Source organism: Hemitrygon akajei, chromosome 11, assembly GCF_048418815.1.
Source record: "Hemitrygon akajei chromosome 11, sHemAka1.3, whole genome shotgun sequence".
Classification (NCBI taxonomy): Eukaryota; Metazoa; Chordata; class Chondrichthyes; order Myliobatiformes; family Dasyatidae; genus Hemitrygon; species Hemitrygon akajei.
In genome coordinates, this window is record NC_133134.1 from 151,220,102 (window position 1) to 151,241,629 (window position 21,528).

Here is a 21,528-nt window from a genome sequence, read left to right on the forward strand (position 1 = left end):
ATTCTTAGTAAGATGGTCAGTACATGGGAACTGATTCTTGTACTCCACCCTCCTGTGCTTTCAAGAGGGAAGTGCAGCGGAATTTTTTTGACTTATTGTGCACTACACCTTATGTGAAAGGAAATAGTTTAACAATTCCGACCTGACTATAGATTGTTTAATGTCATTTCCAGTACACAAGAGTAAAGGAAAACAAAATAATTGTTACTCTAGAACCTATGCGGCTGATCTAAATAATCTAGATCAGGGGTTCATAACTTGGGTCCACGGACCCCTTGCTGAATAGTATGGGTCCACTGCATAAAGTTTGGGATGGATGTGATCTAAAGAAAACTGTAACACCGATAAACGCTGATAAAAAGCCGAGCAAGCTCAGCAGGCCAGGTAGCATGTGTAGAAAGAGTAAATGCTTCAGCTCTGAGTCCCCTCATCAAAGCTGATGGTAAGTAGTGTAGGTGGAGGAAAGGGCAGTGGGTAGGAGACTATTTGTTTGATGGGGTGAGATAATGTGGCCATTAAGATGCAATTGGGCTTCTTTGTCTCTCTTCCTCGGTAGATGATTCAAAGATTCAAAGTACATTTATTATCAAAGTATGCATGCAGTATTCAGCCTGAGGCTGGTCTTCTCAGGGACAGCCACGAAACAAAGAGAACCACGTAACCCATTCAAAAAAAACATCAACCCCCCCCCCCCCCCAACACGCAAAGAACTACCCCCTGGCACAAACGGCACAAAGAAAACGAGCAAAAAAAAAACACAGAATATAAAACATCAAAACTATGTCATCAAAAAAGTCCAGAAATATTCATCTCGGCTCAGTTCAGTTCAATCCAGTTACCTTGTCATTCGTTGAAGGCTACAGCGCCAGTCTGCCTGGATCAAAACCGCACACAATAGCAACCAGAAACACATCACAACGTGAATCACAGAGTCCAAAAAAACATTGGTTAAATCTTGCCCAAGACCCAAGATTCAGGCACCTTACACCAGGAGCAGCGAGAGACCTACCAGTCACTCAGGCACCTTCTTCCGGCAGCGGTGAGCGGGAGCGAGAGTGAGAGACCGGCCACCCAGTGAAAGATGCTGCTGAACACCATCTCGCCTTCTGCTCTGTTCCTCGTTGATTTCAATGAAACCATTCCCGTTTTTCTTTCAACAGATGCTGCCTGATCTACTGAGTATCGTACTGGGATTTACTGGTCTACTGATGAAGGGTCACGGCCGAAAGAATCAGTACTTTATTCTTCTCTGTAGATGTTGTTGAGCTCCTTGAGCATTTTATCCGTGCTACTTTAGTTTTCCAGCATCTGCAGAATCTCTTGTGCTTCTGATCTACTGAATTTTTCTTCCCAGCAGTTTCTGTTTTATTCCAATCTTATCTTAAAGTATCAAGCACTTTTAATTTTGCCTTATGGCAAATTCCATGTGCAGATGTGTAAAATACATGGGGTAAAAACAGATTCTTTTTATTAGGAACAGAATCAGTACTCCTGCCAGCATTTCAATAAGTTGATGAGATGCCAGTTCCATCACACACAGAATGGCGGCAGAACTCAGCAGGTCAGGCAGCATCTATGAAAAGGAATAACAAGTCACCGTTTCAAGCTGAGACCCTTCGTCAGGACTGGAAAGGAAGGGGAAAGAAGCCAGAATAAGCTGGTGGTGGGGGGGGGGGGGGGAGGTGAGGACAAGCTAGAAGATGATATGTAAAGCTAGGTGGATGATGGAGGTGGGGATGAAGTAAGAAGCAGGGAGGTGATAAGTGGAAAAGGTAAAGGTTTAGAGAAGAAAGAATCTGATAGAGAGAGTGGATCATGGAAGAAAAAGGAGGAGGAGGGGCACCAGGGGGATATGATAGGCTGGTGAGGAGAAGTGGTAAGAGGCTAGAGTGGGGAAAGGAAGAAGAGGGAAGGGGGAGGGGGAAAAGTTACCAGAAGTTCGAGAAATCGATGTTTATGCCATCAGATTGTAGGTTACATCGACAGGATATGAGGTGGTGCCCCTCCAACCTGAGAGTGGCATCATCATGGCAGAGGAGGAGGTCATGTCGGAAAGGGAACGGGAATAGGAATTGAAATGGTTGTCCACTGGGAAATTCCACTTTTTGTGGATGGATCTGAGGTTCTTGACAAAATGGTCCCGTAACCAACTTTGGGTCTGTCTCACCGACGTAGGGGTGGTTGCACTGGGACCATTGGATACAGTGGATGACCCCAAAATATTGGCATGTGATACGCTGCCACACCTGGAAGGACTGTTTGGAGCCCTGAATGGACGTGGGAGGAGGTGAATGGGCAGGTAGCACTTCTGCTTCTTGCAGAGATAAATGCCAGGAGGGAGATTAGTGGGGAGGAATGAATGGACAAAGGAATCATGGAGGGAATGATCTCTGAGGAAGGCGGAGATTAAGAGGGGAGGTAAAGACGTATTTGGTGGTAGGGTCCTGTTGAAGATAGCAGAAGCTGGGAAGAATGATATGTTGGATGCGGAGACTCTCAGGGAGGACGCCAGTCCCTACAAGACTTTAGTCACATAGCAAAGTACATATCAAGTTGTCTTCCAAGCATGCAGTGCCTCCACAGGTTAGTACCAAGAGGACTGGATCAGATCCAGCCAGCTGTTGTTATAAGAGGTGTGGTGGATTCAGAGAAGGAAAATGCCCTGCAGTAAAATGAATTAATTCATGCACTGAATGACGAGACTGCATCCAAGTCTAGGGAACCTCAAAGACAAAGTAAATTTATTAACAAAGTATGTACAGTATATGTCATAATATACTACCTTGAGATTCATTTTCTTGCAGGCATTTACAGGAAAATAAAATACAACAGAATCTATGAAAAATAATACATAATAGAGACTGACAACCAACAAATGTGCAAAAGTAGACAAATCGTGCAAAATACTTAACAAAAAAATGAAATAAATAATACTGAGAAGATGAGTTGTAGAGTCCTTGGAAGTGAGCCCATAGGTTGTGGAGTCAGTTCGGTATTGAAGTGAGTGAAGTTATCCTTGCTAGCCTAGAAGCTTGGTGGTTGAACGGTAATAACTGTTCCTGAGTCTGTTCCTGCCGAATCTGCACAAACTTCCGCCAAAGTAGAAGCGGTATTGCGCCTTCTTTGTGACGGCGCTTACACGAAGCTGGCACGGCCCAGCTTGGCAGTGATGCCTGTTACTCTTTGGCAGATGCTAATGAGGAAACTAGCAGGCATTTTCAGGTGTGGCTGACTGGAAAAGGCTGCTGAAAACTTCATTCCCAAGGAACACCCAGTTGTCTCGTTGCACCAATTAAATTGTTCACTTTAGCTTTGCTCTCTGGTTTGGATGGCCCAATCCTTTTTCAATTTGGCAGCTCATCCAAGGTTCATAGTACATTTACTATCGAAGTATGCATGCAGTATACAATCCTGAGATTTGGCTTCCTTACAGAAAGTCACAAAACAAAGAGGAACCATGGAACCAACCCGTTCAAAGAAAAATATTAAACCCCCCCCCGTGTAAAAAAATTGCGCAAATGGCAAAACACAGAATGTAAACAGGTTATTTGGACATTTTGAGATGGGGAATAGCTCAAAACTTACAAAAATTGTATAATGCACTTTGTAATAAAGAGATCCTACACATCATTGCTACTAACAACAAACACATGCCCATGGGGGAAATAGGCACCATATGAAACAAATAGGAGTTATTTATAAGACAGATCCAAGTGCTATTCTCTTTCTCATTAGAGATTCGGTTACTTGAAGCAAGGGAATTTGTCTAAAGGGCATCAGCAGCAGAAGAGTGTGCCAGCAGTATCTGAATCTCCAGAGATTTTCATAAACACACAAAAACCCAAGAGGAGTAGAGGCTGGCACTAAAAAGTCTTATTTGCACAGGGGTTCTCCCTTCACGATAAGGCATCAGAGGCAGTCTGTAATTACCTTGTTATCAAGACCAAAGTTCATTATGTAATTTGAACTGAAATGAATTGACTTTATTACTTACATCCTTCATACACATGAGTAAAAATCTTTATGTTACATCTCCATCTAAACGTGCATTGTGCAATTTATAGTAATTTATAATAAATAGTATGTACAACAGGAGTGTCAATATAACACAGAAATACATTTGTGTCAGCACGAGTTAATCAGTCTGATGGCCTGGTGGAAGCAGCTGTCTCAGAGCCTGTTGGTCCTGGCTTTTGTGCTGCGGTACCATTTCCCCTGTGGTAGCAGCTGATATAGCTTGTGGTTGATCCTTCGGGCCCTTTTTACACACCTGTCTTTGCAAATGTCCTGAATCATGGGAAGTTCGCATCTACAGATGCGTTGGGCTGTCCACACCACTCCCTGCAGAGTCCTGCAATTGAGGGAAGTACAGTTCCCATACCAGGCAGTGATTCAGCCGGTTAGGATGCTCTCAATTGTGCCCCTGTAAAAAGTTCTTAGGATTTGGGGACACGCATCAAACTTCTTCAACCGTCTGAGGTGAAAGAGGTGCTGTTGTGCCTTTTTCACCACACAGCCAATACGTACAGACCACGTGAGATCCTTGGTGATGTTTATGCTGAGGAAATTAAAGCTGATCACTCTCTCAACCCAGATCCATTGTCGTCAATAGGGGTTAGCCAATCTCCATTCCTCCTGTAATCCACAACTATCTCCTTTGTTTTTGCGACATTGAGGGAAGCCAGGTGGGCAAAGGATAGGGGGTTGAGATGAAAAAGGATACATAATATTGTCAAAATACACTCAGTGACCACTTTATTAATAAAGTGGCCACTGAGTATACTGTTTGTTCATGATCATCGGTTGCTGTAACCCACCCACTTTAAGATTTGACGAGTTGTATATTCAGAGATGGTCTTCTGCACACCACTGTTGTAACACCCAGCTATTTGAGTCATTTTCACCATCTCATCAGCTTGAAACATTGCCCATTTTCCTGACTTCTCTCATTAACAAGGCATTTTTGCTCATAGTACTGCTACTCACTGGATCTTTTTGTTGTTTTTTTTGCACCATTCTAGAGACTGTTGTGTGTGAAAATCCCAGGAGATCAGTAGATTTTGAGATACTCAAACCACCCCATCTGGCACCAAAAATCATTCCATGTTCAAAGTCACTTAGATGAGATCTCTTCCCCATTCTGATGTTTGGTCTGAACAACAAAATGAACCTCTTGACATGTCAGCATGCTTTTATGCATTTAGTTCCTGCCACATGATTGGCTGATTAGATACTTGCATTAATGATCAGTTTAACAGGTGAGTATAAGAGAAGAGTATGTCATTTGTCAAAGAGTTATGCAGGGGACAAAATGCAGGAAGCTAGTTAATACTCTCGGTGAATTTCCAATATTTATAAATGATAAAACAGTTCTAATCAAAATGGAGCCCAACATAAAGAAGAGATTGTTCTGATAGGTGAGAATAACAACCTTCATAATTGAAGGCATAAATTAGGCATACACAAAAGAAACTAAGTTTGGATGTTGCTTGTTTCTTAATTACTTCAAGTTTATTTCTACAATTTATGAAGAAGTGCATTCCATGCACTTCCTACTAATAAAATGTCCACATTTCCAATCACCTACAGCATTGCAGCACTGCCATGCCTGAGATCACCCACCTTGCTAACAAAGTGCCGGATGGGACAAAGGGTATTCTGCATAGTTGAAGTACTCACTACCTTAACTAATTAATTGACTGTGTTTCATTATTTTCATTCTCTATTCTGAGGAACACCTGGGATAGAAGCAGTCACAGAAGTAAACTGCTTCAAAGTAGGAAATCTCATCAAGATAGACAGAAATTGCCAGGAGGAAACCATGGGATTAGAGTTGGGGATAAGTCACAGGTGCTAATGAAGACTTTATTCAACATCAATTCACACTGTTAAGGACATTGGCAAACTTTGCACTATCATTAGCAGTAAAGGCGTTTCTCTCTTCCTAAAGTACACAAAAGGGGCTTATGAAAATATCAGAATTACAACAAACATCTGAGAAACACAGGATTACTCGGTACTTAGTCACCAAAGGGATAATCCTACAGTACTGACAGAAACCCTTATTGTTAATTATGGGGCAGATGTGTTCTGATTTGATGTACATTCTGGTTCTGACTCATAGGTAACGCTTTAGTGAAATGCAGAAACATGAAAAACATGATATTAGTGGGACTTATCCATAATACGTCCAATGAGAAATTACAAAAAACAACAACTGGATAAAAACAAGAGTTCAAAGGGGAAAAATCTCCAGGGATGCACCTCAGATATTGTTTACATTGCTCTTGTAAGCTAGTCTCCAACTATTTTAAAGATGTTGAGAAAAGTTACATCTCTTGGGCTTCGGTGGAACAGATTTATAGAAGGGAAGTGAATCAGCCACAAATATAAAGAAAATATTTGAGTCTGGATTGTACCAAAACTTCTGCAGGTATGAAGATTAGAAAGTAAATATCAAAGGTGTTACTCACTTAGTGTTTATCTCGGTGTACATTTGCAGGAAAAAACCCCCGAGTAAGTAACCTGCCGCTGGCCCAATAATTGCTGCTGTGTAGAAAATACCTTGAAATAGAAGCAAAAGTTATTTACTTCATAAATTCTACATGACTCATATATAAACATGTACACTGGAGAAGAATTACACAACTCAAACCTCAAGACTACTTAGCTATTTCATAAAATCATGGTTGATCCGATTGTTACCTCGATGATCTTTCATGCCCTCATGTACCAAGTACTTATCTGTCTCCAACTTAAATATAATTGACAACCTTTCTGAAGTGATCTCCAAACACACCGAGAAAACACAATCCTCAGCTCAATCTTCTACGGCCTTTTATTTGGAAACAATGCTTCCAATGCTAGAGTCTCCAACAACACAAAACATCCTCTCCATAGTCACATTGCCTAGACCATTTGGAATTTGTGTTGTTATAATCAAGTCACTTTTTACTTTATTAAACTCCAGCGAATATGAGTCTCACCTGTCTAACCCTTGTTAATAGGATAACTTACCCATTCTAGGTATCAATCTAAAGTGCTTGCAATGAACTTACATCTTTCCTTAAATAAAGAAAGGAGACCAACACCATACATAATGTTTCAGATGTGTCTCACCAATGCTGTATAAAATAACATAACCTCCCTACTTTTATTTTTGGTTCCCCTCACAATTAATGATACTATTGGAGTCACACAGAAATTGACTTCCATTAAGCACCCATTTATACTAATTCTATCTTTATACTAATCCCATTTTGTTTTGCCTTTATTTTAACCAATCCCCAGATCAGTGACTAGATGAAAGATCTCGGCTCAAAATATCGACTTTTTACTTTTTTTCCCCCATAGATGCTGCCTGACCTGCTGAGTTCCTCCAGCATTTGTGTGTGTTGCCCAGATTCTTTCACTCCTCTACACACTCAGGGGCAATTTACAATCATCAATTAATCTACCAGCTGCTTGTATTTGGGACGTGGAAGATAACTGGAGCACCCAGGGGAAGTCCAAATGGTTGCACCAGGAATTCCACATAGACAGCACTGAGGGTGATGATTAAATTTGCATCACTGGTGATATGAAGCATCAGCTCCATTAATTATATCACCATGCCATCTCAATCTTTATAAATTTGTGATATCTGTATATCACAGCATTATTGAGGGCTTCTCTGATTTATCTTCCATATTGTTTTTGCTTAGGTAAGCTCCTTCCAGAGGTTTTAAGCTAATCAAAAGCTCTATCCTTAACACACATTATATCAATAGAGATGCAAGTCTATTCTTTGAAGTGTTTTGTATAATGTTCACATACCATCATTTCTCTTTTATAATCACCAGCCCATTGTTTTAGTGTTTGAAGACTCCTTCATTTGAAGATTGATTGATCTTCAAATGAAGATTGTTCTTCATTTCCTTTAGGAAGTGAGAGGAAACTGGACCACCCATAAACATAAACCTTGGGAAATACATAATAAATGAATTCATGCTTCTATAATGGACATATATATTAAACAGGCAATATCAAGAACAGTTCATTTGAAACCCTGTCTTCCTCATAAGCTTTACACTGGTGCCATGTAAAGCTACAACAATCCAGCTTTGATTCTCATCTCCATTGCTGACTAGGTGGCACATCTTCCTTGAGTTCAAATGGTTTCCCCTCTGGGTGGTCCGGTTCTCACCCACTTCCTAAAAGTTTGTAGACTAATTTTCTTCTAGAAGTTTCCCACCAGCGTAAGCGTGTGGTAAGGGAATCAAGCCAGACCGATAAGGATTTAACACAGGAAAATAAAATAGGGAACAAGAATACTCTGAGACCTGGAACTGACTAGACATGTCAAATGATCTCCTTTATATTGAAAAAAAAACACACAAAATTATAAGAGGCTTTGGGATGTCAGTGATGAAACGTTTTTAAGTAGTGTCATCCTATACTTTGTTCTATAAATCACAGCAATACTTCTGTAATATATAAAAATGAAGAGTTTCCAAGCATTATTGACAAACTCATTGTGGCTTTTAGTCAGTCCTGAAGGGTGCTCATGTCGAAAGGCTGACAGAAAAGAGACATGATTTAAAGTGACATGGATTCAAAAAGGAAGGTGGATTGGCATTGCCAAATTTTAGATTTTATTACTGGGCAATTAATACCCGATATTTGAAACGTTGGTTAAGGGATTTGGATTTATCTCCTAGCCCTCACTGGCTAAATTTGTAAACTAAATCTGTACAAGGATTTTCATTGGGTTCTATTTTAGGGACTTCTCTTCCCTTTGCTCTTTCTAAATTACATAAACAAATTGACAATCCGATAGATAAACATGCTCTGTGTATATGGTTTCAATTTCGGAAATTTTTTGGGTTGAATCAATTTGTTTTAGCAATTCCTATTGTATCCAATTTCTTTTTTCATCCCTCTATTATGGACCAAGCTTATTTAGCTTGGAAGACTAAAGGTATACTACGATTTTCTGATTTATTTTTGGATAATTGTTTCATGTCTTTTGAACAATTATCTAATAAAAATAATTTGCCCAGATCTCATTTTTTTAAGATATTTACATATTTGGAACTTTTTAAACACTGTACTTCCTGCCTTTCCAAATCTAGATTCTATGGGTAGTTTGGAGAAATTGTTAGAACTAAATCCTTTTCAGAAATGTGTAATATCAAATGTTTACAACATAATTATGAAAATATGTTCAGAGGCCTTTTATAAGATTAAGAATGGTCGGGAAAGAGAACTTAACTTTACTATCCCTATTGAGAATTGGGATAAAATTCTTCAACTAGTTAATTCATCCTCTATATGTTCTAAACATTCGTTGATACAGTTTCAAGTTGTGCACAGGGCTCATATGTCCAAGGATAAATTAGCTTGTTTTTATTCCCATATAAATCCTATATGTGACAGATGTCATTTTGAGATAGCCTCTCTAATTCATATGTTTTGGTCATGTCCGTCTTTGAAAAAATATTGGAAAGACATTTTTGATATTACTTCCACGGTATTGAATATTGATTTACAACCTCATCCTATTACTGCAATCTTTGGTTTACCAATGATGGAGTCAATTCATTTATCTCCTTCTGCTTGTTGGATGATTGCATTTCTTACATTAATGGCTAAAAGATCTATTTTGTTGAATTGGAAAGAGATTAATCCCCCTACCGTATTTCATTGGCTTTCTCAAACTATGTGATGTTTAAATTTGTAAAAAATTAGAAGTGTCATATATGACCCTTCTATTAAATTTGAAAAGACTTGGAGGCCATTCATTCAACATTTTCACATGATGTAATTCGATTCTGTTCCAATCCTATTTTTTTTCTGGTTCTGATTATATATGTGTAGACAGGATTGGAGTTGATGACACTGATGATTCTTTATCTGCTCTTAGATACTATAAACAGCCCATTTTGTTTTCCTTTTTCTATTTTTTTTAGTTAGTGGTTAGTTTGTTAGATTAGTTCTTGTTTTTTGGGGTAATTATTTTTTTTTCTTTTTCTTCTTTTTCTGTTTTTTTTAAATATTGATATACCTAGTTGATTTGTTTTTTTTTGTCTTGTCCATATTATACTCGTATCACGTATGATTTGGGAAGACTTAACTATATTGTACTTACTGCTTATGTATCCTTTTATGCTCATTTTAATTTTGTAATCCCAATAATTATGTATCAATCTCACCTTGTTGATATTAATAAAAAGATTGAAAAAGAAAAAGTAAAGTGACATGGATTCTAGTTTCACTCACCCTGGCAGGTTCTGTGCTGAGCAAACTGAAATATGAGAGGACGAACTGCTGAATGAATGGTAACGTAAAGCCTATTGGTGAATGTGCAGTAAGCTGTCGACTATGAACTTCGTTGAAATTACACCATCCCTTTTGATCAAAAATCTGTTCTAAAAGAAATGAAATGCCTCTGTGATTGTTTATGCTTATCAACATCATCTTCCATGAACTATTTCAGCCTTCTCTTGAATGCCTGATAAAATATGTATTTAAATGATATATTTTTTGAAGTCTATGTCGTTGCTTTTGAGGAAGGCACGTAATATTTTTAGTTTTGAATTACATACATTCTTCTTGGGCTCCTACAAATATCTAATTTGTTCTCCTCATGTAAGGACTACTCAGCCCATTGAGTCTGTGCTGAATCTCAAAGCTTCCCCATCAGCCCCACTTAACTTGACACCCATCAATTTCCCCTCATTCAGCTCCAACCAACCTACCATGGAGGTAATTTACAAATATTTACCTATAGGTGCCCCTTGGGGACGTGGGAGGAACTGAAGCAGACAAGGGAAACCCATGAAGTCACAAGAAAAATGTACAAACTCTGGCCAGAGAGCATCCAGTGTCACAATTAAACCCTGGTTTCTAGAGCTATGCAATAACAGCATTAGATGTTGCATCATTATGCCTTCTATTCCTAATTTTTTTCCTTGTGCTGGTCTTTTAACCTACTCTAAGATCAATCTAAGTTTTCCCTTCTACTTAGTCCTCCATTTTTCTATCATCCTGACTATCTAAGAGTTTCTTAAATGCCCCTAATGCAGGGGTCCCCAACCTTTTTTATGCCATAGACCAATAACATTAAGCAAGAAGTCTGTAGACCTCAGCTTGGGAGCCCCTGGTCCAATATATCTGTTCCCACACCATCCCTTATTATTCCCTGTGTAACCGACTTACATTTGACATCCCCACCTATACTTTCTTCAAATCACCTTAAATATTGGACACCTTCACCTTAATCTTTAGTCAATCGCCACCGAACACAACCTATGGATTCACTTTCAAGGATTCTGTTCTCAGTATTATTTATGTATTACTGTTATTTATTTTTGTATTTGCACAGTTTGCCTTATTTTGTGTGTGTGTGTGTGTGGCTTTTCAACAATTCTATTGTATTTCTTTGTTCTACTGTGAATGCCTGTAAGAAAATGAATTTCAGGGTAGTATATGGTGACATATATGGATTTTGATAATAAATTTTCTTTTAACTTCTTTGAATTTTGAATCTCCTTTAAATTCTCTTCTTTTGAGATGGGTAGAAGTTAATCACCACATTGTATTCTGAATTCATAGCATATTCAAGGACTGAGTACTTCCAAGTTGCCTGTTGCAGGTACGTAAGAGGTAATTAATAAACATGCACTCAAAAATGGGAGGTTTTGAGTATGATTCACATTTTAAATTAAAAATGCTGGTTGTATTATATTTTAACCTAAGGTTACTTGTGCAACTGCATTTTAGCCTTTCTACAATCATTATACTTCAAATGCAATGCTCCATGCAGCTTAATATTCACAATGAAGGTCAGGAAAGTGTAGGCTTTTAACCATAGATTTCACTTCAATTTGCTAGCTTCTTTGCTTGTACTATCAATAAATTTGATAGCTTGATCACTGACCAGTGGAGTCAGCTGAGGGAATTAAGCCAGGACTTTCAGATACACTCTTAAATTAGCTTGAAGGCCAAAGAAGGACTTTGTATCAGTTACATCAGGTCACGCTCTTTGGAGAAGCACAACTCAACTTCACTTTGCTCTGGAGGTTGATCACACTAAACTCATACTCTTAATTTGGCAGTGAGTTGGTGCATGTGAATACTGAACATCTGGGACTCTAGAGTATTTCAAGACTAAGCAAGCACATGTTTGAGGAAATCCAATATCATCAGTAGTCTAAAGATCTCAAATCTGATTACTTTCTAATTAAAAATTAGTTTTGCGTCTGGTTAGAGACGAGTTTGGTTTGTCTGCTATATTTAGACATGCTTGTCAAACTACAGTACTGGTCCAGAAGGCTATTAGCTCACTTTCACAGTAGTCCCAAAAATTTAGCTAACAGCATTCTTGAATCTGAGCTAAAGTTGGTAGCAATGGAGCAGAAAGAAATGCATCGTCAGAGAATGAAATCTCTTTGCCAAAATATTTTGCTCCAAACATATGCAGGTTGTATGTGATATTAAACATACTGTCAGCGATGAACAGATTCATTACCTGAGCCTCTGCTAGGACTCATGTTCTGTTCTAGTCTTGAAACAGATGAATCTATGAGACTGGGAGTCCACTGGTTGCACTGGTTCAGCAGTGGCTGAAGCCTCCCATTCTGTATCCACATTGAAAAAGTATAAGGAGCCTTGGTCTTCCAGGGGCTCAATTCAGAAGAATCGGTATAATTAAAATGCACTACAACTCCTCAACTCATGTTGAACTGTGCCACAACATAGTCTGCTGAAGGGTAATGTTTTTCAGAACCAAGAATTCTAATATAGGAACATACACAAAATGCTGGTGGAACGCAGCAGGCCAGGCAGCATCTATAGGAAGTAGTACAGCTGACGTCTTGGCCTGAAACGTTGACAGTACTTCTTCCTATAGATGCTGCTTGGCCTGCTGCGTTCCACCAGCATCTTGTGTGTGTTGCTTGAATTTCCAGCATCTGCAGGTTTCCTTGCGTTTGCATTTTCTAATATAGGAAATTGCATTACATACACACTTGTTCCATTCCATATGTGAATGAGTATATGAATTCATTGGGCAGAACTTTTCTTCAATTTTTATTCATTGAAGTAAATTATTTTATTTTTAAATCAGCAAAATGGAATTTAAAATACATACTCTCCTTAATCTTGTAGTATTAGCAGGATAACAATCTCACCTCTGCTAATTGAAAGTCCATTTGAACTTTTGAAACATTTGTTCATTTTCAGAAGGGATTAATACACTACCAGCTACCACTGATTCATAAACAAGACATTTTGCAGATGCTGGAAGTCTTGAGCAGCACACACAAAACACTGGAGGAACTCAGAAGGTTAGGCAGCATCTATGGATGAGGATAAACAGTCATGATTTCATTCCAAGATGCTTCATTAATCCTGATGCTACCTGACCTGCTGAATTCCTTCAACATTTTGTGCGTTTTGCCTATGATTTAGTAAGGTACCAAAAACCTGCAGAAACAAGCTTTCTAATTTCTGGACAATGCTGAGAGATTTTTATGTCCATCTTACTTGAGAGTATTTGGCACTTAAATCAGGAAAATTTTGTACTGTCCAAAGCTCAGATGATAAATGTTATGCTAATTTTTTTCTCCCTCATTTGGCCCCTTCTAAACTCCTAGAACGGCAGACAATCACCTTAACACATTACTTTGGAAATGTTAAATGAATTCTGAAAATAACTCATCTTTATTTATCACAGGGTGTGCTTTACAAAGTTTTGCCAGTTACTTTGCTGATCTTTTATTTCCAAAGTGAACGGGAGTCAAGATTTAGAAGTGGTTTCAGCAAAGTTACTTTTGGGGAATTTAAGGGGAAGGACTTCTCTCCAGGAAGCTTTAAGTGTGCCAGTAGAGTTCAGAAGGTTGTAGATGGAACCTTTGGAACTGAAATCTGAGAGGCCACAATGAGTGAACTGATACATTGCCAATTAACAACAAAGTACAGAACAGAACTCAACCTTGCAGTTCAGTGTTACCATGAAATTGTTCCAAACATTGATTCTGCACAATCTGCAAATGCTTACTGACAGAACACACCCATATGATCGACAGGAAATGAGTAAAACATATGTAGGCTGTCATTGCAGCTCTGTGTACTTGATATGTCTCAAGTATCAAATCTATTTTGGCTCTAACCTGTTTACTGTTCTCCAATTGTCTCTAGAAGTCAGGACAGCAATTCAGACACAGGAGATCCTGCAGATGCTGGAAATCTTGAGCAAGACACACACACACACAAAATACAGGAGGATCTCAACATATGGAGGAAATGAACAGTTGAGGTTTTGTGCCAAGAGCCTTCAACAGGACTGGTCCAGATAAAGAGTCTCCGTCCAAAAAAAAATACTGTTTATTCCCTTCTACAGATGCTGCCTAACCTTCTGAATTCCTTCAGCACATTGACCCAGGGAAATAATTTATTGAAATACATTTGGACTTTGATCTTTTGAATTTCTAACCATAACAGTTGTCAACCTTTGGACCAACTGGGTTTTTTAATTCCATGCCCACCCCTAAATATAACCTGTTATTTCAGACCCCAACATAGAATCATGGAATAGTACAGTCGCCATTTGGTCTACCTCATCCACAATAGCCTGTTGCCTTCCTACTCTGACCCATTTTCCAGTATTAGACCTGTATCCCTCTTCACTTGTCCAGTACCTGTCCTGTTTTAAACACTACCATTGTACTCCCTTCAATCTCCTCCTCTTGCAGCTCATTCCAGATATTCATCAGCTCTTCTGAATAATTCACCCATTAGATTTTAATTTACTTCTGCCCACCTTAAGCTTATTCCCTTTAGTTCTGATGAAGGGCCTCAGCCCAAACATCGGCTCTTTGTTCTTCTCCAAAGATGTTTTCATACCTGCTGAGTTCCTCCAGCATCATGTGTGTGTTACTCTGGATTTCCAGTGTCTGCAGAATCTCTTGTTCTTTGCTCTCTAGTTCTAAACTCCCTTGCCCCAGGAGAAAGATCATCATCATCTATTCTATCTATGCATCTCATAATTTTATAACCTTACTATAAGATCACCTCTGAGCATTCTACATTCCAGCAAGAATAAACTCTGCCTATCCGCTCTCCTAACCACAACAGGCGTCCATTCCAGGCATTATTCCAGTGAATCTCAGCTGCACTGTCTTCGCTGAGGTCCAGGCTTCTCATCCTGGGGTCCATAGTTGGGGCCCATGGCATAAAAAAGGTTTGGAAACCCTGCTGTAGTGGTCTGCCCAGAACTGTATACAACATTCCAACCACTGTTTTGTACAGCACCAACATAGCATCCCAAATCTTATACTCAATCAAGTTTATTGTCATTTCCACCATAGACTGCTGGTACAGTACACAGTAAAATCGAAACAATGTTTCTCCAGGACCCTGGTGCTACATGAAACACAAAACTACACTAGACTATGTGAGACAGCACAAGGCTAAACTAGACTAGGTAAAACAACATAAAAACTGCACTAGACTACAGACCTGCACAGGACTAGATAAAGTGCACAAAACAGTGCGGGGCAGTACAATAATTATATAAACAAGACAATAGGCACAGTAGAGGACAAATTGCAATATAATAATAAATGATGTAGATGTCAGTCTAGACTGAGTATTGAGGAGTCTGATGGCTTGGGGGAAGAAACTGTTGCATAGTCTGGTCGTGAGAGCCCGAATGCTTCAGTATCTTTTGCCAGATGGCAGGAGGGAGAAGAGTTTGTGTAAGGGGTGTGTGGGGTCCTTCACAATACTGTTAGCTTTGCGGGTGCAGCGTGTGGTGTAAATGTGCGTAATAATGGGAAGAGAGACCCCGATGATCTTCTCAGCTGACCTCACTATCCGCTGCAGGGCCTTGCGATCCGAGACAATACAATTCCTGAACCAGGCAGTGAAGCAGCTGCTCGGGATGCTCTCGATACATCCTCTGTAGAATGTGGTGAGGATGGGGGGGGGGGGGGGGGGGGTGGGAGATGGACTTTCCTCAGCCTTCGCAGGAAGTAGGAAGTAGAGACACTGCTGGGCTTTCTTTGCTATGGAGCTGGTGTTGAGGGACCAGGTGAGATTCTCCGTCAGGTGAACATCAATAAATTTGGTGCTCTTAACGATCTCAACGGAGGAGCTGTCAATGTTCAACGGGGAGTGGTTGCTCCACGCTCTCCTGAAGTCAACAACCATCTCTTTTGTTTTGTTTACGTTCAGAGACAGGTTGTTGGCTCTGCACCAGTCCGTTAGCTGCTGCACCTCCTCTCTGTAAGCTGACTCGTCGTTCTTGCTGATGAGACCCACCACAGTCGTGTCATCGGCGAACTTGATGATGTGGTTCGAGCTGTGTGTTGCAGCACGGTCGTGGGTCAGCAGAGTGAACAACAGTGGACTGAGCACACAACCCTGGGGAGCCCCCGTGCTCAGTGTGATGGTGTTGGAGATGCTGCTCCCGATCCGGACTGACTGAGGTCTCCCAGTCAGGAAGTCTAGGATCCAGTTGCAGAGGGAGGTGTTCAGGCCCAGCAGGCTCAGCTTGGCCTATGAAGGTAAGCATACCAATTACTTCTTTACTACCCTATCTGCCCATGTTTCTGTTTTTAGGGAACCAAGTAATCTCACTCCAAGGTCTCCTTGCATATCAATGCCGTGTTTTCCGATGACAATTAGTGATTAGCACCAACCAACCTCTGTCAGGTGCTGCCATCAAAGGTTCTCAAATAGCGCTGATGGGCAGGGGATCCAGGGCTTTAGCACAGTGGCAAAAGAGGAGATGTTTCGCAAGTTTAATGTCAACTTGACGTCACCATGTGATTCTTTGAAAAGGCTAAATTAGGAAGCTGGATGCAAACAGCAGTGGCATCAGCAGTCTCTGAGTTCCACAGGAGAATAAGGAGTTACTGCATGCAGGATGCCATAAAGCATATAGGCAAGATGTTGGAAACCTAAAGGCAGAATCTGCCGATGTTGAAAATCTGGAATTAGAACAGGAAATGCTGGAAGCAGCTCAGCGCATCTGTGGAAAGAGAAGCGGACTGAACATTTGGTCAGAACTGAAAATGCTGCTTGACCTGCTGGGTGTTTCTAGAAGTTTCCAACTATCCCTCTCACAATGAATTGCTGTGCACTTCACTCCGCATCTGTAAGTGACAAAAAACTGAGGGCCGAGATTTCCTGCATCCTGTTCAATCATGACATTTATAGTGTGAGCAAGTCCTCAGTGAAGCAACTGTTAAGAGACATTTAGACATGAACAGGCAGGGGAATGGAGAGAAATAGACCATGTGTAGGCAGATGGGATTAGATTGGACTGGAATCATGTGCAAAACAATTATTTTGGGTTGAAGCACTTGTTCTGTGCTGTATGGTTATATGATCTATGAGGGCTTGGGTGCACTCAATTGATTGCTAGGTTTCATGTCCCACACGGAAGGCAAAATTTAGCACTCACAAACATCACCACAAAGGTCTGAAACATGAAATTATAAAATAGGAAAGCGTTCCTCTAACACATGAGTGTGAGCACATTGTGGGTGCGATGCAAATAAACAAGCGGGTAGAGAGTGTGACAAACTGATGTACGGTAACTTTGCCCAGCCATGGAGAACTTAGATAATCCTGCATCCTCCATCTATTGCCTGCTGCTTCTACTCCCACCAGCTCCTCTTGATTCTTTGTTCAGTGTGAGTCAACAGGAGAAAGTGCTCATCCTTCTATAACCTTCACTTGCCCCATCATTGAAATGTTCGCTCAGTCAATGGACTCACTTTCAAGGACTCTTCATCTCATGTTCTTGATATTTATTGTTTATATTTTTATTATTATTACTTCTTCTTTTGCATTTCCATTTTGTTGTCTTCTGCTCTCTGTTAGAATGCCATAGTCGGGTGGTCTTTCATTGATTCTAGTGCCATAGATGTCATCGACTCACAGAAAAGTACAGCACAGAAAGAGGCTCTTCAGCCCATCTGGTCCATGCTGAGACAATTAAACTGCCTGCTCCCATCAACTTGAACCAGAATTATAGCCCTCCATATCCCTACCATCCATGTACCTATCCAAACTTCTCTTAAACGTTGAAATTGAGCTTGCATGCACCACTTAAGCAGGAAGATCATTCCACACTCTCATGACCTTCTGAGTGAAGAAGTTTCACGTCAGGTTCCCCTTAAACTCTTCACCTTTCACCCTTAACCTGTGACCTCTAGTTGTAGTCCCACTCAATCTCAGTGGAAAAAGCCTGCTTGAATTTACCCTATCTATACCCCTCATAATTCTGTATACCTCTATCAAATCTTCTCTCAATCTTCTACATTCCAAGGAATAAAGTCCTAACCTATTCAATCTTTCCATATAACTCAGGTCCTCCAGACCCAACAGCATCCTTGTAGATTTTCTCTGCACTCCTTCAACTTTATTTGCATCTTTCCTGTAGATAGGTGAACAAAACTGCACACAATACTCCAAATTAGGGCTCAAATGTTGGATACAACTTCAACATAATATCTCATCTCCTGTACTCAATACAGTTAACCACATTTTCATTCAGATTGTTGACATAGATGACAACAACGGACCCAGTACCGATCCCTGCAGCACTCCACTAGTCACGGGCCTCCAGTCAGAAAGGCAACCATCTACTACCACTCTCTGGCTTCTCCCACAAAACTAATGTCTAATTCCAATTTGAATGATGAGCAACTGAACCTTCTTGGCCAATCTCCCATGCAGGCCCTTGTCAAATACCTTGCTAAAGTCTACGCAGAGAACATCCACTGCCTTGCCTTCATCAACTTTCCTGGCAATTTCCTCAAAAAACTCTACAAGATTGGTTAGGCATGACGTACCATGCACAAAGCCATGCTGACCATTGTTAATCAGTCCACGTCTACCCACATATCGTATGCCCAGTCCTTGAGAATACCTTCCAATAATTTTCTCACTACTGATATCAGGCTCACTGGCCTACAATTACGGTTTATTTTAAAGCCTTTCTTAAATAGCATAGCAACATTGGTTATCCTCCAATCTTCTGGCAGCTCACCTGTCACTCAGGATGAATTAAATATCTCTGCTGGGGTCCCAGCAATTTCTGCACTTGTCTCAGGGTCCAAGGGAACAGCTTGTCAAGCCCTGATGATCTATCCATCGTAATTTGCCTCAAGACAGCAAACACCTCCTCCTCTGTAATCTGCACAGAGCCCATGAAGTTGATGCCATTTTGCCTCACTTCTATAGACTCTGTGTCGGTCTCTTGAGTAAGTATAGATGCAAAAAAAAAAAATGCATTTAACATCTACCTTCTCTCTTTTGGCTCCACACATGGATTACCATTCTGATCTTCCAGAGGATCAATTTTGTATCCCTGCAATCCCTTTTGCTCCAAATATATCTGTAGAATCCCTCAGGATTCTCTTTCACCTTGTCTGCTAGGGCAACCTCATGCCTTCTTTTAGCACTCCTGATTTCTTTCTTAAGTGTTCTCTTACATTTCTTATACTTCATAAGCACCTGATTTTTCTCTACCTGCCTACACCTGCAATGCACCTCCTTTTTTTCTTAACTAGGGCCTCAATATCTCTCAATAACCAAGGTTCCCTACACTTGTTACCTTTACCTTTTATTCTGACAGGGACATATGTACAAGCTCTGTACTCTCAAAATTTCACTTTTGAAGGCCTCCCACTTACCAAGTACACCTTTGCTAGCGAACAGCCTGTCCCAATCTATACTTGCCAGGTCATTTCTGATACCAACAAAATTGGCCTCTCTCCAATTTGGAATCTCAACCTGTGGACCAGCTCCATTTGTTTTTGCATATTTACTTTAAAACTAATGGCATTGTTATCATTACGTGCAAAGTGTTCACCAACGCAAACTTTTGTCACCTGCCCTGGCTCATTCCCTAATAGCAGGTGAAGTATCGCACACTCTCTCATTGGGACTTCTATGTAATGAGTGAAAAAACTTTCCCGAACACGTTTGACAAACTTGATCCCATCTAGTCCTTTACAGTATGGGAGCCCCAGTCAATATGTGGAAATTTAAAATCACCTACTCTAACAACCTTATGTTTCTGCAACCTCAACAAATTTGCTCCTCTAAATCGCTTGGACTGTTGTGCGGTCTGTAATATAGCCCCATTAACATGGTCATTCCCTTCTTATTAGTCAGTTCCCCCCATAACACCTCACTAGACAAATTCTCCATTCTGTCCTGACTGAGCACAGATGTGACATTTTCCTTGTCTAGTGACGCCAATCCTCCTTTAATCTCTCCTGTCCTGACCTGTTTAAAACACCAGAACCCCGGAATACTGAGCTGCCAGTCCTGCCCCTCCTGCAACCAAGTCTCACTCATGGTTACATTGTCGTTATTCCAGGTGTTGATCCATGCCCTGAAATCATCTGCCTTTCCTACAATACTTCTTGCATTGAAAGGTATGCAGCTCAGAATATTCGCCACGCCATGCTCAACCTTTTGATTCCTGACTTTGAGGTTTTAACATCTGTCTCCACAACCTCTCCACCATCTGTTCTGGTATTCTGGTTCCCATCCCTCTGCAATTCTAGTTTAAATCCACCCCTTCCAACTCCATCCCATGTAGCAGTAGTAAGCTACTATCAGGATGTGGTACAGGAGCCTGGAGAGAGACACTAAATGGTTCAGAAATAGCTTCTTCCCCTCCACTATCAGGTTTCTGAATGATCCATGAACCCATGAATTATTTGTAAATTACCTCATTTCTCTTTCATTTTCACTTTAAAAATGTTTTGTAACCTATGGCAATTTAGTGTCCTTGCACTGCACGGCTGCCACAAAACAAATTATACTTCAAATGTCAGGGATAATAAATCTGATCCTGTATTTTACCATTCTTCCTACCAACTCCCTCTCCAGGTAGACTTACCTACAGTAGCTCTTTCTCACACCTCCATCCATCCTGACACTTGGAAAGTAATCACGTGTTGAGGGACAATGGTGCTGACTGTTAATCTTTCGTAGAGTACCCTGCCAGTTTATTCGTTCAATTATTTGTAGGGTTTCAAAGTTCAAAGTAAATTTATTATCAAAGTGCATATATGTCACCATATACAACCCCGAGATTCATTTTCTAGTAGGCGTACTCAATAAATCTATAGAATAATATACAGAACAGACTCTTGTACCTGCTTTGGATGGTAGTAATGAGAAGAGGGCGTCTCCCAGATGGTGGAGGAGGGCTGTGCCTGTGATGAAGGTGTCTGAGTTTACAACCCACTGCAGCTTCTTGTGATCACGTCCATTGGACATTGCATTGAACTCTGGAGGCTCCAGACTAGGCTGTGATGCAACCGGTCAGGACGCTCTCCACAGTACATCTCTAGAAATTTGTAAGAGTCTTCAGTGACATACCAAATCTCTTCAATCCCCTCTTAGCAAAGGACAGCTCCTGCTGTGCCTTCTTCACGTTTGCATGATGTGGAATAATATGCACATCAGGATGAAAGGGAATGGGCTGCTGTATTCGCCTCTCCTGACTGGAGA

General features: G+C 40.4%; 1 protein-coding gene across 10 annotated transcripts in view; it reads right to left on the bottom strand.

The window, feature by feature from the left end:
- slco4a1 (solute carrier organic anion transporter family, member 4A1) overlaps positions 1 to 21,528 on the bottom strand; it is a 229,844-nt gene that overhangs the window by 49,718 nt on the left and 158,598 nt on the right. For all 10 annotated transcript variants that reach the window (XM_073061927.1, XM_073061931.1, XM_073061925.1 and 7 more), the window contains one exon: positions 6,474 to 6,564. In XM_073061927.1, the coding sequence (XP_072918028.1) occupies positions 6,474 to 6,564 (91 nt within the window). The remainder of the gene's footprint in view (positions 1 to 6,473; positions 6,565 to 21,528) is intronic.